The 17,497-nt window shown below is 47.1% G+C and overlaps 1 protein-coding gene across 1 annotated transcript in view; it reads left to right on the plus strand.

Annotated features, from left to right (window-relative positions):
- The window catches only part of LEPROTL1 (leptin receptor overlapping transcript like 1), a 99,529-nt gene that overhangs the window by 12,763 nt on the left and 69,269 nt on the right, over positions 1 to 17,497 (plus strand). The window contains exon 2 of the mRNA XM_029601668.1: positions 16,112 to 16,187. Coding sequence (XP_029457528.1) covers positions 16,112 to 16,187 — 76 coding nt within the window. The remainder of the gene's footprint in view (positions 1 to 16,111; positions 16,188 to 17,497) is intronic.

Consider the following 17,497-nt stretch of genomic DNA (forward strand, 5'->3'; position numbering starts at 1 on the left):
TCTGTTCGGCTAGAAGGATTTCGGAATTGCAGGCGCTTTCGTGCCGTGATCCATTTCTCCGGATATCGTCTGATACGGTGTCCTTGCCTACGGTACCTTTGTTTCTTCCTAAGGTGGTGTCTGTTTTTCATGTAAACCAATCAGTGGAGTTGCTCGGGTTTCCAAATTGGGCTCGGGATCTCTGGATGGGACGAGAACTTCTCCCTTATCTTGGCTTGGGTATCGATTAATACTGAGGGACTGCAGATGGCACTCTTGTATATGTGTCAGTTCCCAAACTTTTGTTCTCTATCTCCATCTGCTGGTAGGGATAAATAAAACCTGCTTGTCTGGACTGATCTATGGTATTACAGGAACGAAAATTAGCAGGTAAGAACCAATTTTCCTTTAGCTAGGTGCTCCCTCTTGTATCTTCCCTGCTCTGCAAGAGACTCCTCAGTCAGTTTTTTTCCACACGACGGTTAGACACACGGAGCTCTTCTCTCCAGATAAAATAACAGTTTCTGTGAGGAAAAAGTTAAAAAAAAAAAAAAAAAAAGGGTTAAGATCACCAGCAGGACAACTTCCAGAAACACGCCTCGTCCGAGATTCAAGTTTTGTGCCTGCGGCAAGATAATGTCGGCTACTGATGGCTTCATTTGTTGCTATATATGCCTGGGTCATCTACATGACCAGGCAAATTGTGCGGACTGCGGACGCATGTCCCCACGAGCACAGCATCAACGGGCTGCCAAACTGCAAGAAATGAAGTCTATACCATCGGGCTCCTGTGCCCCTTCCGAGGCTTCCACCAGGTCCTCCCCAGGCCCAAAAAGGAGGAAAAAAGTGTCCTTCATCAAGGAGGGCTTCTACTGTCAACTTCCCCCCCCCCCCCCCCCCTCACCCCGGTCAGAACATGCATTGTTGCTGGCCCGCCAAAAATTGGTGCAGGGGATGCGTTGATGGCATCATGGTCGCATGCTATACTGGAGCAGTGGCACTCTGAAGATCAACACGCTGGCTCCAATCCGAAGCATTGACGCACCAGCAAAAAAGCGAAGCGTCAGCCATGCCAGGCCGACGCATTTTCGCACTCAACGCAAAGAAACCACTGCGTCACATCCTTGACTGACCGCAGTCTGCTCTTTATCGATGTACCCGACGCAAAGTCAGCCTAAAAAACACCACTCAGGTCACAAAAAACCCAGAGAGGTTTCACCTCTTCTGGTTATTGAATCTGATCCAGACATCTCTCCACCTCGTTTATCAGATACTGAACATAAGAACATGTCATACTGGGTCAGACCAACATCCTGTTTCCAACAGTTGCCAATCCAGGCTATAAGAACCTGGCAAGTACCCAAAAACTAAGTCTATTCCATGTTACTGTTGCTAGTAATAGCAGTTGCTATTTTCTAAGTCAGCTTAATTAATAGCAGGCAATGGACTTCTCATCCAAGAACTTATCCACAGCTACACTAACTGCACTAACCACATACTCTGGCAACAAATTCCAGAGTTTAATTGTGCGTTGAGTGAAAAAGAACTTTCTCAGATTAGTTTTAAATGTGCCACATGCTAACTTCATGGAGTGCCCCCTAGTCTTTCTATTATCTTAAAGAGTAAATAACCGATTCACATCTACTCGTTCTAGACCTCTCATGATTTTAAACACCTCTATCATATCCCCCCTCAGTCGTCTCTTCTCCAAGCTGAAAAGTCCTAACCTCTTTAGTCTTTCCTCATAAGGGAGCTGTTCCATTCCCCTTATCATTTTGGTCGCCCTTCTCTGTACCTTCTCCATCGCAACTATATCTTTTTTGAGATGTGGCGACCAGAATTGTACACAGTATTCAAGGTGCGGTCTCACCATGGAGCGATACCGAGGCATTATGACATTTTCCGTTTTATTCATTCCCTTTCTAATAATTCCCAACATTCTGTTTGCTTTTTTGACTGCCGCAGCATACTGAACTGACGATTTCAATGTGTTATCCACTTTGACGCCTAGATCTCTTTCTTGGGTGGTAGCACCTAATGTGGAACCTAACATTGTGTAACTAGCATGGGTTATTCTTCCCTGTATGCATCACCTTGCACTTATCCACATTAAATTTCATCTGCCATTTCGATGCCCAATTTTCCAGTCCCACAAGGTCTTCCTGCAATTTATCACAATCTGCTTGTGATTCAACTTACTGCTTCAACGTCACCTGGTGCGTTATCAACTGTTTCTCTGACCTCGATGGGCACCCTTGCCCCTGATCATCCTCAAACAGTGCCACCTATAAAAAAGGTTCCAGGCAAGAAACGAACACAATCAGGCGTACTCCGGCCCACTATACCACCAGTTGTAGACCCACAGCCTATGCCATCGACATCAGGACTGGCTAACCAGGCTATGCCACAGATAACGAATATATTGAGCCAATTCTTACAATTTGTGGAGCAGTCTCGTCTGCCACCTCATCACTCTCCTCCTACGTCACCGATTCCAGAGAACCCTGCACTACCAGGTCCAGCACTGAAAGACCTACCAGCCTCACCTTCTTCACCAGTTGAGGATATTCCAGACTCAGATTCTTCATCTAATTCATCGACGGGCTACCCTTCTGATCCGGCAGAGGTTCCCCCTGAGCCCTCCTCGCCTCCAGAAGATCTGACCTACTCTCAATTCATAGAAAAGGTGGGTCAGATGCTCAATGTGGAGACAAAGAGAGTCCCTGATCCACATCAGGCATTTTCAGAATTTTTGACACGCCTAATGAACCGGTGGCGTTGCCGCAACATTCCGTTTTGACCACATTGATGGAGAAGTCATGGGATACCCTGCTATCCATTCCTCCAACATCATGCAAAATAGATCTTAAATACCGAATGAAGGATTCCCCTTTCTATTTAACAGTCCAGCTCCCACATCAATCCATAGTGGTAGAGTCGGCAATGTAGAAGGCTCGTAAATTGAGACTCCATTCTAATACACCACCAACCAGAAACAATAAAACACTGGATGACTTTGCAAAAAAGTCATTTCAATCTGGGATGCTGAATGCCCATATATAAAACCACCAATTTTACATCACGCAATATCTTTTCAAAAATTTGCAAGCGCTGAAGCCACATCTCCAACAGGGTTCCCAGGACTCCTGTTTGCCTACTCAATACCACAGCCTGGAAGAAGGATTATCTCTTCCAAAACTTCGGCTAATGCCATAGTAGTGAGACACCTGACATGGCTCCGTTCCAGCACAATAAGGGACGATGTGCATGATAAGTTAGCAAACCTGACATGCCGTCCGGAAAATCTATTTGAGGATAAGTTCACTGCCACAGTGACAAAGCTTAAGGAGCAGAAGACAGCAGTCCTTTCGCTCACTTCCCCTCACCAACCATTTACTTCCCGGCGTCCATATCCTTCTTCTACTCCATATTGAAGAACAACATTTAAAACCTATAAGCCTTACCCATACTATAAGCCTCCATCATATCAACCATCGAGGCAACAGCCTTATCAGCACCAGCCATCACGTCAATGTGCTAGAGCCCCTCGTCGGCCATGTCAACAGAATGACCCTCAACCTGCAAAAACCCAGCCGGGTTTTTAAGATTCATGCTGCCACCATCACAGACACTGCTGTTGGGGTGCAGGTTGTCCGGCTTCCTTCCAGCCTGGAACCACATCACTTCGGATCATTGGGTCCTCACAATAATAAAGCATGGTTACTCTCTCAATTTCTCATCCCTCCCAACCCTCCCCCACTTAGTTCCTCAGAAACAACACACATCACACCGGAGTTCTATTCTACAGGAACTCAATATTCTTCTCCAGAACAAGTGCATTCAGAAATTGCCTTACCCGCAATTTCATCAAGGGTTCTACTCTCAATACTTCCTAATTCCCAAGAATTCAGGAGGGCCTGTGTCTCATCTTGGACCTATGTTCACTCAACAAACACCTCCAGAAGGAGAAGTTCAAAATGACTTCTTAAATCCATTCTTCCGTTTCTGCAACTCAAGGATTGGATATGTTCACTGGATTTGAAGAATGCATATGCTCACATACCAATGCATCCCAACTCCTGGTGTTACCTTTGTTTCCAGGCGGACAACCAAACTTCCAATACAAGGTTCTTCCATTTGGCCTATCCTCTGCCCCAAAGTCTTCACAAAATGTCTAGCAGTGACTCTGGCACAGCTTCGTCATCAAGGGGTGCAAATATTTCCCTATCTGGATGATTGGCTCCTAGTAGCATCAAATCAGACTCTCCTACGAGACAATCTACTTCAAACTATTTCTTGCCTAGACAATCTAGGTCTCCTTATCAATTATGAAAAATCAAATCTAGAACAGACTCAAACCTTGCAATTCATAGGAGCCAACATTGACATGATTCAAGACAAGGCTTTCCTACCACATCCAAGAGCATTAGCTCTCTCCACACTGTCTTCAGTTCTACTTCACAGTACAACAGTTCCGGCTCGCCAAATCCTAACCATACTAGGACACATGACGGCGTCCATTTACATAGTACCTCATACGCGCCTACATATGCGTCGCCTCCAGTGGGGTCTAAAAGGCCAATGGACCCAATTTCTCTATCCATTGTCGACTCCTATAACCTTAACCAATAGCTTGAAGAAAGACCTGCAATGGTGGCTGCTCCTATTGATGATGTTAACTGGCTCACCTCTACGGCCCCTTCGGCATCACATAATTCTCACCACAGATGCATCCCCCAAGGGATGGGGAGCTCACTAGACCAGTTACAAACACAAGGTCTATGTACCACATATGAACGCACACTGCACATAAACCTTCTTCTGGAACTCAAAGTGGTCAGAAATGTCCTTCGAGCCTTCAAAAACTCCCTACGGGAAAAAGTAGTGATGATTCACATGTCAATCAAGGTACAATGTTCTACATAAACAAAGAAGGAGGGTCTGGTTCTTGGAGCCTCTGCAAGAAAGCAGTTCAGATACTGAAGTGGGCTCAACACAGATCCATCTCTCTTCAAGCAACTTATCTGCCCGGGATCAATAATTCCAGAGCAGACAAACTAAGCAGAATTTCATCCCCACGAATGGGAACTAGATCAAAATGTTGCGCAACACATTCTCCATTTGGGGCCTTCCTTCCTTTGACCTCTTTGCACCTGAAAGCAACAGGAAACTGGAGAACCTCTGCTCGGTGTACCCGAACACACTCAGGCTCACTCCAGACGCTTTCCTCATAAGTTAGTCTCACAACCTACTGTATGCGTTCCTTCCGATACCACTCATCTCTCGCACGATCCAGAGATGCATCGACGACCAGGCGGATCTGATTCTCATTGCGCCAGCATGACCAAGACAACCATGGTACAGCTACCTACTACACCTGTCCATCCGCAACCCAATTCCCCTGGGCAGCAACCCTCAACTTCTTACTCAGGACAGCGGATCACTACTGCATCCTCTTCACTCTTCCCTACACCTCACGGCATGGAGACTGAAAGGCTCGTGTACCCGAACTTAGACATTTCTCCTTCCCTTCAAGAAATATTACTGTCCTCGAGGAAACCTTCGACCAGACTTAACTACCAAAGAAAGTGGTCGCGCTACACTTCCTGGTGCTTAACAGTGGTGATGGACCCTCTAACTTGTCCACCAGAGCACCTTCTCTCCTACCTCCATCTTCTCTACAGTGAAGGCTTCGCCACCTCCTCAGTCCAAGTTCATTTAAGCGCTTTAGCAGCTTACCACAGTCCTCTAAACGGAGAATCTATTTCATGTCATTCGCTTGTATCCAGGTTCATGAAGGGAGTGTTACACCTACGTCCACCATTGAAGATACCACCGGTGCCATGGGATATTAATATAATCCTCGAACAACTGATGCTACCTCCTTTTGAACAATTAGACACTTGTCACCTTCGATACCTCTCAAGGAAGGTGCTTTTCCTGTCTGCTTTAACTTCAGCAAGATAGGTTAGTGAACTTCAAGCTTTAGTTCACTACCCTCTTTATCTTCAATTTCACCATGACAAAGTGACCTTACGCACTCACCCTAATTTTCTACCAAAGGTGATTTCCAGTTTCCATATTAACCAGACCATCACCTTACCCACCTTCCATCCAAAACCTCATGCAAATGACAATGAAAGAAAATGCCATACTCTAGACTGTAAGCGTGTGCTCGCCTACTACAAACAGCACACCCATTCGCCCAATAGGCCCTCACAACTGTTTCATCGTAAGACTCGGACCGTCGAGGGAGCAAAATCATGGACCTCGCCACCGTTGAAGAAGCCCCGTCCAGGAAAGGCACTGACCCTTCCTGCGACTGGGTCATCGAGGCCACCCTCACCCGTTCGGGGTTTGGGAGTCGCGATTCCGCCTGTAAAGGTGGTCCCTCCGACTGTGCCTCTGCCTCCCTCTTCTGTTCCGGAGTCGGAGCTGCTTGCTTCAGGTCTCCGAGAAGAACTGGACCGGCTGGTTTAGGAGGCCATCGACAAGGCGATGCAACGTCTTCAGGTTCCTCCGGCACCGACTGTGGAACCAGTCATCGACCCGATTCCCACAGCGTTGGCACCGCTGCTATCCTGGATGGAGGCGCTGATGGCTGCCTTTCCACCGATGGATCCCGGGTCTCCGATGGCTCCGGTGCCCTCCCCGTTGACAGCTTCATCAGGAGGAGAAACACCGTTTTGCATTCCTCCATCGGGTGTTTTGCCTCAGCCATCGATGCCAATTCATCCATCTGTGCCGATACGTCCATAGGCGCCATCGATGCCTTCCATGCCATCATCGGTGCCCCCGGGGATTCCTTCGAGTTTCTCGGAGCCTTACCCGGGTCTTCAGGTATCCAACCTCCTTCTCGTCCTACAGGTCAGTCTGCTGACCCTTATGACACTTGGGGTGATGATACTTCAACAGACACTGATGACTTACCTTCACCTCCTTCTCCCGCTGAAAGTAGGAAGCGTTCTCCTCCAGATGACCTCTCTTTCATAAATTTTGTGAAGGAAATGTCTGAGTTGGTTCCCTTTCAACTTCAGACGGAACAGGATGACAGGCACCAGATGATGGAGTTACTCCAATTCCTGGATGCCCCCAAGGTGATTACCTCTATACCCATTCACCAAGTTCTTCTGGATCTCCTCAAAAAGAAATGGGAAAATCCTGGATCAATTGCTCCAGTACACAGAAAGGCTGACACTACTTACTTAGTGCAATCAGCCTCAAGTTTTCAAAAATCCCAGCTCGACCACCACTCAGTTGTGGTAGAGTTGGCTCAAAAGAGGGCAAAAAGGTCAAAACCTCACTCATCTACCCCACCTGCTAAGGAACAAAAGTTCCTAGACAATATTGGTCGACGAGTGTTCCAAGGGGCCATGCTCATCTCCCGAATTGCTGCTTACCAGCTTTATATGACCCGATATAATAGGGTCATCTTCAAGCAGATACAGGACCTTTCTGAGTCCCTCCCTGAACAATTCCAAGACCAGCTACAAACCCTTGTCAACAAAGGATTTGAGGCTGGAAAACATGAGATTCGAATATCTTATGATATATTTGACACCTCTACCAGAGTGTCTGCAGCTGCCATTTCGGCAAGACAGTGGGCCTGGCTCAAATCTTCTGACCTTCGCCCAGAAGTACAAGACCGGCTGTCTAACCTACCATGTGTAGGAGACAATCTGTTTGAACAGATCCAACGAATGGTGGCTGAATTAAAAGACCATCATGAGACCCTTAAACAGCTCTCCTCAATGCCTTCATGCTTCTCCTTAAGACAGCCCTTCAGGAAGGACTCTAAGAAGTCGTTCTACCATCCAAGGAAGGCCTATCCACCACCAGCAAGGTCCTGTAATACGAGACCTTATCAAAAGCCTCAGCCTCGCCAAGCCCGAAAGCAAAAGCCACAAGCAGCTCCCCAGCCAGGACCTGCTTCCGATTTTTGACTTCTGCTTGGAGAGCAGCAGCCGGATTCCTCTGCCAAGCATACCAGTGGGAGGTCGACTGTGCCACTTTCACAACATGTGGCAGTCAGTCACAACCGACCAATGGGTACTGGCAATCATTGCTCAGGGTTACCATCTGAACTTTCTCGTCCTGCCACCGGACTCCCCACCTCTACAGACGTGGAGAACTTCTGAACACTCCATTCTTCTGGATCAAGAGGTCTCCCTCCTTCTCCACTCAAGAGCAATAGAATCCGTTCCACATTCGCAGCAAGACCTAGGGTTCTATTCCTGGTACTTTCTGATCCCCAAAAAATCAGGAGTACGTCCAATTCTGGACCTACATGCTCTCAACAAGTACCTCCAGCGGGAAAAGTTCAAGATGGTAACCTTGGGATCGCTTCTACCTCTTCTACAAAGAGGAGACTGGCTCTGCTTTCTGGAACTCCAGGAAGCATACACACACATTGCGATAACTCCATCTCACTGCAAGTACCTGAGGTTTTTAGTAGGCCCCAAGCACTATCAATACAGAGTGCTCCCGTTCGGCCTAGCGACTGTACCACGAGTATTTACCAAATGTCTCGTGGTTGTCGCAGCTTTCCTCAGGAAAGAAGGTGTTCACGTCTACCCCTAACTGGACGACTGGTTAATCAGGGCTCCAACCCAGCAAGCTGCTCGGTCGTCCCTCGATTTGACTTTATGCACTCTGATTTCTCTAGGATTTCTTGTTAATTACAAAAAATCCTTTTTAGTCCCATCTCAAACCTTGTTGTTCATTGGGGCAGACTTGGACACCTTGCAGGCAAAAGCCTTTCTGCCGCAACAATGAGCTCTGACACTCGTATCTCTAGCCTACCAGTTGCAGTCTCAGCAAACAGCAACAGCTCGCCAATTCCTTGTCCTGGGACACATGGCGTCCTCAGTACATGTTATTCCAATGGCCTGCTTGGCCATGAGACTCAAGCATTGGACTCTGAGGTCATAATGGATTCAAGCTGTTCAGCCTCTTTCGACCATTGTCCACATCACCAACCCACTCCGCCTGTCTCTGGCCTGGGGGCAAGATCAGTTCAATCTCCTCCGGGGACTGCCCTTTCAATTACCAGATGCTCAAGTCATTCTCACCACCGACTCTTCCAACCTTGGGTGGGGAGCCCACGTGGACGATTTGCAGACACAAGGGTCTTGGTCTCCAGAGGAAGCCAAACAGCAAATAAATTTCCTGGAGCTTCGAGCAATGCGATATGCTCTCAGGGCTTTTCAGGATCGCCTATCAAATCAGGTCATCCTGATTCAGACGGACAACCAGGTGGCCATGTGGTACATCAACAAACAGGGAGGCACAGCCTCCTTCCTTCTGTGTTAGGAGGCTGCACAGATTTGGGAAGAAGCTCTCTCCCAGTGGATGTACCTCAAGGCCACCTACTTGCCGGGAGTGGACAATGTACTGGCAGACAAGCTAAGTCGCGTCTTCCAACCGCAAGAGTGGTCTCTCAACCCCTCGGTAGCAGCCTCGATATTCCAACAATGGGGATATCCTCAGATGGATCTCTTTGCATCCCCTCAGAACTACAAAGTGGACAACTACTGCTCTCTCATTCGCAGCAAAGGCTCTCAGCCCAGAGATGCATTCTCCCTCTTGTGGGCAACCGGTCTACTCTATGCATTCCCTCCACTTCCTCTTCTCTCGAAGACCCTAGTGAAGCTACGTCAGGACAAGGGAACCATGATCCTGATAGCACCTCACTGGCCACGCCAAGTGTGGTTTCCCATACTCCAGGATCTCTCCATCCGCAGGCACATTCCCTTGGGAAAGGACCCGCTCCTGATAACTCAGAACGACGGGTGCCTGCGCCATCCCAATCTTCAGGCCTTGCCTTTGACGGCATGGATGTTGAAAGGCTAATACTTCAGCCACTTAACCTTTCAGATCCAGTTTCACGTGTCTTGATTGCTTCACGGAAGCCTTCCACGAGAAAATCTTACTCCTATAAATGGAAACGGTACACATCATGGTGCACCTCTCAGTCCCTTGATCCCTTTTCCTGTCCAATCTCAAGGTTTTTGGACTATCTCTGGCATTTGTCAGTCAGGTCTAAAGACATCTTCCATTAGAATGCATGTCAGTGCGGTAGCCGCCTTCCATAAAGGTGTCAGGGATGTCCCTATTTCGGTACAACCCCTCGTAACACGATTTTTGAAGGGCTTGCTCCACATCAAGCCACCTTTACATCCTCCGGCCCCTTCTTGGGACCTTAATCCTGTTCTCGGTCGGCTCATGAAACCACCATTCGAGCCTCTTCACTCCTGTGACCTAAAACATCTTACATGGAAAGTGATTTTTCCTTTTGGCTATCGAGTCAGCTCGCAGGGTAAGTGAGTTACAGGCCTTAGTTACCTATCTGCCTTACACTAAACTCCTGCAGGACCGGGTGGTACTCCGAACTCACCCTAAATTTTTACCTAAGGTAGTTTCGGAGTTTCACATTAATCAATCCATCATCCTACCTACCTTCTTTCCAAGGCCCCATTCCAATCCAGGGGAACAGGCTCTGCATACCCTTGACTGCAAGTGGGCTCTAGCTTTTTATCTAGACAGTACAGTTGCCCACAGGACAAGCACTCGGTTATTTGTCTCGTTCCACCCCAACAAATTAGGGCAACCTGTGGGTAAGCAGACTCTCTCCTCCTGGTTAGCGGACTGCATATCTTTTTGCTATCAGCAAGCAGGCATTCCTTTTCAAGACCGTGTTAAAGCACGCTCTGTGAGGGCCATGGCAACTTCAGTAGCACATCTTCGATCAGTGCCGCTTCCTGATATTTGCAAGGCTGCCACCTGGAGTTCCCTCCATACTTTAGCAGCCCACTATTGCTTGGACAACGCTGGAAGGCAAGATTCCATCTTCGGCTAGTCTGTCCTGCGTAACCTGTTTCCAACGTGACGTACCAACACCCATCCGCCTGCCCGGTGGGGTTCAGGATGCCCTCTACCAAATTCCACCCCAGTTGTTGTGCCTGTTGCACGCCGTTGGGTACATTTGGTGCATGTTCGGACATCCTCAGCTCGGTACTCACCCATATCTGAGGACTACCATCCTGCTTGTCCTGTGAGAAAGCAAATGTTGCTTACCTGTAACAGGTGTTCTCACAGGACAGCAGGATGTTAGTCCTCACGAAACCTGGCCGCCGTCCCGCGGTTTTGGGTTCGTAACGTTTTGTTGTTTTATTTTTCGGCACTGCCTGTAGCTTTCAAAAAAGACTGAAGGTGGACCCCTGCTGGCTGCAGGGTTGGTGCCATGCTGGGCATGCCCATAGGGGCCAGTCAAAGTTCTGGAAACTTTGACAGAAGTTTTCCGTGATTGGGTCCATCCTGATGATGTCACCCATATGTGAGGACTAACATCCTGCTGTCCTGTGAGAACACCTGTTACAGGTAAGCAATATTTGCTATCCTTAAGCAGTGGCATTGACTTTGCAAATAGCTTCTTGTTGTTCCCTGGTGGCTTGCTCTTGTTTGCTTCGCTCTCAAGTGGTTGATGACTCCTGGGGTGAATTCCAGGGCAGTTTCAGAATCAGTGGTCGCCACCTTGGCAGATGCAGGTTGCAGTTTGGTCTGCACCTCAGCCAAAGGGATGGCTTCGGTAATAGCGGCCAGGTATCAGTTATGGCTGAGGAATTGGTTGGCTGATGCAGCCTCCAAGGCTAACCTCACGAAATTGCCATTTAAAGGCTCGCTTTTGTTAGGGAGCGAGTTGGAGAAGCTGGCCAGTAAGTGGGGCGAATCACCAGTTCCTCTGTTATGGGAGGATAAGAAGCAGATACTATGCTTCTTTAGCATGAGAGATCGTGCTAGGGCAGGGGTCGGGAACCTATGGCTCGCGAGCCAGATATGGCTCTTTTGATGGCTGCATCTGGCTCGCAGACAAATCTTTAATAAAAAAGTAAAAATCTAACAAAATCCCCCACCCTCCTGACGCCCCCCAAGACCTGCCAAAAGTCCCTGGTGGTCCAGCGGGCGTCCAGGAGCGGTCCGGGAGCGATTTCCTGGACTTGGGCTGTCGGCTGCCAGTAATCAAAATGGCGTCGACGGCCCTTTGCCCTTACTATGTCACTGGGCTACCGCCGCCATTGGTCGACCCCAGTGACAGTGAGGGCAAAGGGCCGTCGGTGCCATTTTGACTTCTGACAGCCCAAGTCCAGGAGATCGCTCCTGGACCCCCGCTGGACCACCAGGGACTTTTGGCAGGTCTTGGGGTGGGGGTCAGGAGGGTGGGGGGTTGTAGTAAATTAATTTTGGAGGTCCTGGGGGGCGTCAGGAGGGTGGGGGGTGTAGTAAATTAATTTTGGAGGTCTTGGGGACATCAGGAGGGTGGGGGGTTGTAAATTAATTTTGGAGGTCTTGGGGGGGCGTCAGGAGGGTGGGGGGTTTTGTTAGATTCTTACGTTTTTATTAAAGATTTGTCTGTGAGCCCTGGACCCCCGCTGGACCACCAGGGACGTTTGGCAGGTCTTGGGGGGGCGTCAGGAGAGTAGAGGGTTGTAGTAAATTAATTTGGCAGGTCTTGGGGGAGTCAGGAAGGTGGGGGGTTGTAGTTAGTATGGCTCTCATGGAATTACATTTTAAAATATGTGGCGTTCATGGCTCTCTCAGCCAAAAAGGTTCCCGACCCCTGTGCTAGGGGATCAAAGCATTTTCAACCCTATAGAGGAGCGACCTTTCAGAAAACTTGGCCTTTTGGTAGGTCTCAGTCCTTTCGTCACAGACAACCCAGAAGGGGAGTGGGCTTCGGGAAGTAGATCCTCCCAAGCCTCCCAATGAAGGTTTATCGACCCACCCCCAGAAACAGGAGATAAGGGGACACTCTTCTATCAGAGGTGGGTCAAGATCACATCAGATCAGTGGGTCCTGGAGGTGATAAAAGGATATGCAATGGAGTTTTCGCAGTATTCCTCGAGACATGTTCATGGTCTCTCCTTGCCACTCCCCACAGAAGAAGCAGGCAGCGGAGGATACTTTGGCAAGGCTTCTCAGTCTGAGGGCTGTGATTCCAGTGTCCACGTCTCAAGAAAATATGGGGCGATATTCAATTAATTTTGTTGTGCCCAAGAAAGAGGGATCCTTTCATCCATTTCTGGATGACACATTTTTGTATGGAGTCTTTGCGTTTGGTGATAATGGCCTTGCAGTCGGAGAATTTGACCTCTTTGGACCTATCTGAAGTGTATCTTCCCATTCGACTAGAGCATCAGTGCTTTCTGCTGTTTGTAGTTCTGTGTCACCATTTATCAGTTTCGGGCACTGGCTGTTGGTCTGGCCACTGCTCCCAGGACCTTTTCCAAGGTATTGATGGTAGTTGTGGCAGAATTGAGAGAGGATGGGATCCTAGTATCTGGATGACTGGCTGATTCAAGCCAAGTTACTAGAAGACACCTGCCTGGTGACCCGACAGGTGATCAATCTCCCAGGTTGCAAGAGCTCGACTGCCCTGAACCTGGCCAAGAGCAGTTTTCAGCCTGCTCAGTCGTTGGAATACCTTGGGGTTTGGTTTGATACGAAGCAGGGCAAGGTTTTTCTGCCGGAAGCTCATATTCATAAGTAGATGACACAGCTACTTCTATTGATTAACACTCTGTGCCTGACCATATTGTCCTATCTGCAAGTACTTGGTTTAATGGCGGCAACACTGGAAGTGGTACCGTGGGCGAAAGCATGCATTCATCCTCTTCAGTGCTTCTTGTTGTGTCTGGGGAACCTGCAGTTTCTGGATCGTTCGGTTCCACCTGCCAATGGAGGTCTCCTCCTGACTGCAGTGGTGGCTACTGTCAGATAATCTGAGGAAGGGAATTTCCCTAGCACCACTGGACTGCCTAGTACAGATGACAGATGCGAGCTTCCATGGTTGGGGAGCTCATGGTCAGGAGCTGACAGCGCAAGGGCACTGGGATGCAGAAGAGTCTCTCTGGAACATCAATCATTTGGAAGCCAGAGCAGTCCAGCTTGCATGTTTGCAGTTCAGCAACAGGCTGCAGGGTTGAGCAGTCCGGATAATATCGGACAACGCAACAACTATGTCTTACATAAATTGGCAGGATGGAACCAAGAGCCAACAAGTGTCGCAGGAGATAGATCAACTTATGGAATGGGCCAAATTTCGTCTCCAGATCTCAGTCTCGCATATAGCAGGAAAAGACAACGTAAGAGCAGACTTTTATCAGCTGGGAAAGTCTGGACCCAGGAAAATGGGTGCTATCAAACAAGGCGTTTCAGCTGATTCTGAATTGCTGGGGTCACCTGTTTCTAGACCTACTGGCAACTTCTCACAATGCGAAAGTTCTGCAGTTCTTCAGTCGCAGGAGAGATCCGAAGTCATTGGGGATCACTGCCTTGGTGCAGGAGTGGCCAGAAGACAAGTTACTGTACGCCTTTCCTCCATGGTAGTCCGAAGGATCGAGCGCAACAGAAGGATGGTGCTCTTGGTTGCTCTGGATTGGCCCAGGAGACTGTGGTATGCGGATCTGTGGCAGCTCCTGGCGGAATCACCCCTTTGGCTTCCAGCACACAGGGATCTGTTGCAGCAGGGTCCTATTCTTCACAAAGATCCAACTCAATTTTGTCTTACAGTATGGCCCTTGAAAGGGCTCGCTTGCTGAAACATGGATAATCATCTGCGGCAGTGATTTCCACCTTGCTAAGAACTAGAAAGTTCTCCAATTCCTTGGCCTATGTGCAGTTTTGGTGAGCGTTTGAGGCCTGGTGTGAGAATCGAGGTACTCTTCCTTGTTCAGTCAAAATCCTGCTCATTTTGGAATTTTTGCATGATGGCATGAATAAAGGCTTGACATTTAATTCCTTAAAGGTACAAATAGTGGCTCTTGCCTGTTTCAGAGGTCAGGTGAATGGCTCATCCTGATGTGGCCCGTTTCCTGAAAGGAGTGAAACATTTTCGTCGTCCTTTGCGGTTTCCGGTGCCCTTATGGAGTCTTAATTTGGTATTGGATTTCTTAGCGGGTACTACATTTTAGACCAATGTGTAACCTGACCTTGCGGTTACTGATCTTGAAAGCAGTGTTTCTTGTGGCAATTTGTTCTGCGCGTAGGGTTTCTGAATTGTAGGCCTCATCTTGCCTGGAGCCATTCTTCCGGGTGACTCCAGGGGCAGTATAGCTGCAAAGCGTTCCTTCTCTTTTACCGAAGGTGGTCACTGACTGTCACTTGAATCAGTCCATCTCCCTGCCATCTCTGCACAATGAGAGAGATGTAGAGGAGTATTGTCTGTTGTGACCCTTGGATGTCAAGAGACATATTGTCCGGTATCTGGAGGTTACTGAGCCATTACGGAAGACTGATCACCTGTTTGTCCTTCATGGCGGTACTAGGTAGGGAGAGCTGGTCTCGTGATTTGCCATAGCTCACTGGTTTAAGGAGGTAGTCACGGCTGTATATGTTTGATGCTGGGAAGCCATTACCTAGTCATGTCGGGGCTTAAGCAGTGTCATGGGCGGAAGTGAAATTGTCTCCTGTCGACATTTGCCGACCTGCAATATGGTCCTTGTTACACACTTTTTACAGGTATTATCATCTGGATGTGCAGGCCCTGGAGGACATAGCCGTTACACATCCCACTTGTTCTGTATTCAACTGATTGGACACTAAGAAATGAGAAATTACTACTTACCTGATAATTTCCTTTTCTTTAGGACAGTCAGATGAATCCAGCTTCCCACCCTTAGCTGCCTCTATGGCTACATGTTACAGGGATTACTGGTACGTGTTCATACAGTCCCTAGACGTATTAATACATTCTTGTTTGAGCTCAGTGTTGCCTGTTGGCTGGGTATTAAAATGGTTATCAATCAAGTTTTGTTAGTCTGTCCACAGTTGCTTTTGACGAGAATACTGGCAAGCTGATGTCACTGCAGGAGTATATATACTGTGATGTTAGTTTGCTCCATTTCCATCTGCTGGTAGAAGTGCATAACCCACTTGTTCTGGATCCATCTGACTGTCCTAAAGAAAAGGAAATTATCAGGTAAGTAGTCATTTCTCATTCATGTCTGTTTCCTTGAATTAGGTTGAAAATCAGTTGTGCTATAGCCCTTAACCTCTTGAAAAAATTCTGTCATTTGATCATCCATAAAACATCATAAACCTAATTTCAGTGTTTTGGTTTTGTCTTTTATTACAGCTCTGATAAGCCTGTCCTTTGGAGGAGCCATTGGGTTGATGTTCCTTATGCTTGGATGTGCCCTGCCAGATTTCAAGTAATTTTAAGCTTGTTTCCTTTAATAAGCTCATAATACAGCATATATAAAACCCATTTTCCAAAGTGGCAGAGTATATGTTTGGCCAGCATTCAAAAAATGTGTTTTGTGTTTGACATTTTTTTTATTGGGTGTGCACATTATTTATTTATTTATTTATTTATTTATTTATTTAAAGTTTTTCTATACCGGCATTCGCGATAAATATCGCATCATGTCGGTTTACAATTAACAAGTAGATAGGGAACAAAAGGCAATAAATAACATTGATCTAAGTAATAATAATAATAAAATAATAGTAATAGTAGTAAAAAACGTTAAACAAGAGAAGGCTAAGGAATGCAGTTACAATAAAACAAGGGAGTAATATAACTTGGATCAGAGAAAAGAAGCAGGGGTTTAAATATATATAACATATATGCCAGTCAATGTGCTTATAGCGTTGAAGAATTGCCCTTATGAGGTAGGGATATTAATTACTATGATTAAGGCAAAGTCTGAGCGAATAGGTAATAATGGAATAGGTTTAGTTTAGTTCAGGAAAGGCTTTCGTGAATAGCCACGTTTTAAGTCTTTTCCTAAATGTAGGAAGGCAGGGTTCCTGTCGCAAATCTGGTGGGATGGAGTTCCACAATGTTGGTCCTGCAGTGGAGAAAGCCCTGTCTCTGGCGGTTATGTGCCTCATGGATTTGGAGGGTGGTACTTGTAGGGTTTCTCTATAGGACTCTCTGATTGGTCTTTTGGACGTGAATTTTTTGAGAGGAATTTGAAGGGTGAGCTGAGAGTGTTGATGTATAGCTTTGTAAATAATGGTTATGGACTTATATATGATTCTGTAATGAATTGGCAGCCAGTGCAGATCTTTGAGGATTGGTGATATGTGGTCTCTTCTCCGTGTGTTAGTTAATATTCTAGCAGCCGTGTTTTGGACCATCTGAAGGGGTTTGGTGTGAGATGATGGAAGACCTAATAGCAAAGAGTTGCAGTAATCTAGTTTCGAAAAAATTATTGATTGTAGAATAGTTCTGTAGTCATGAAAATAGAAGAGTGGTCTTATTCTTTTTAAGACTTGGATTTTATAGAAGCAGTCCTTAGTAGTTTGATTTATGAATGCTTTTAGGTTTAACCTGTTATCCATGATAGCTCCCAAGTTTCTTACTTGTGGAGTTTGTAAATTGGGTGGAGGATTTGTGTCGATGTTACTGTTTTCAGATGAAATTAGGAGGAGTTCGCTTTTTGAAGAGTTTAGTATTAGATTAAGGTTTGAGAGGAGTCCATCAATTTTTTGAAGACAAGTTTCCCAGAATTCT

This window comes from Rhinatrema bivittatum, chromosome 1, assembly GCF_901001135.1.
Source record: "Rhinatrema bivittatum chromosome 1, aRhiBiv1.1, whole genome shotgun sequence".
NCBI lineage: Eukaryota > Metazoa > Chordata > Amphibia > Gymnophiona > Rhinatrematidae > Rhinatrema > Rhinatrema bivittatum.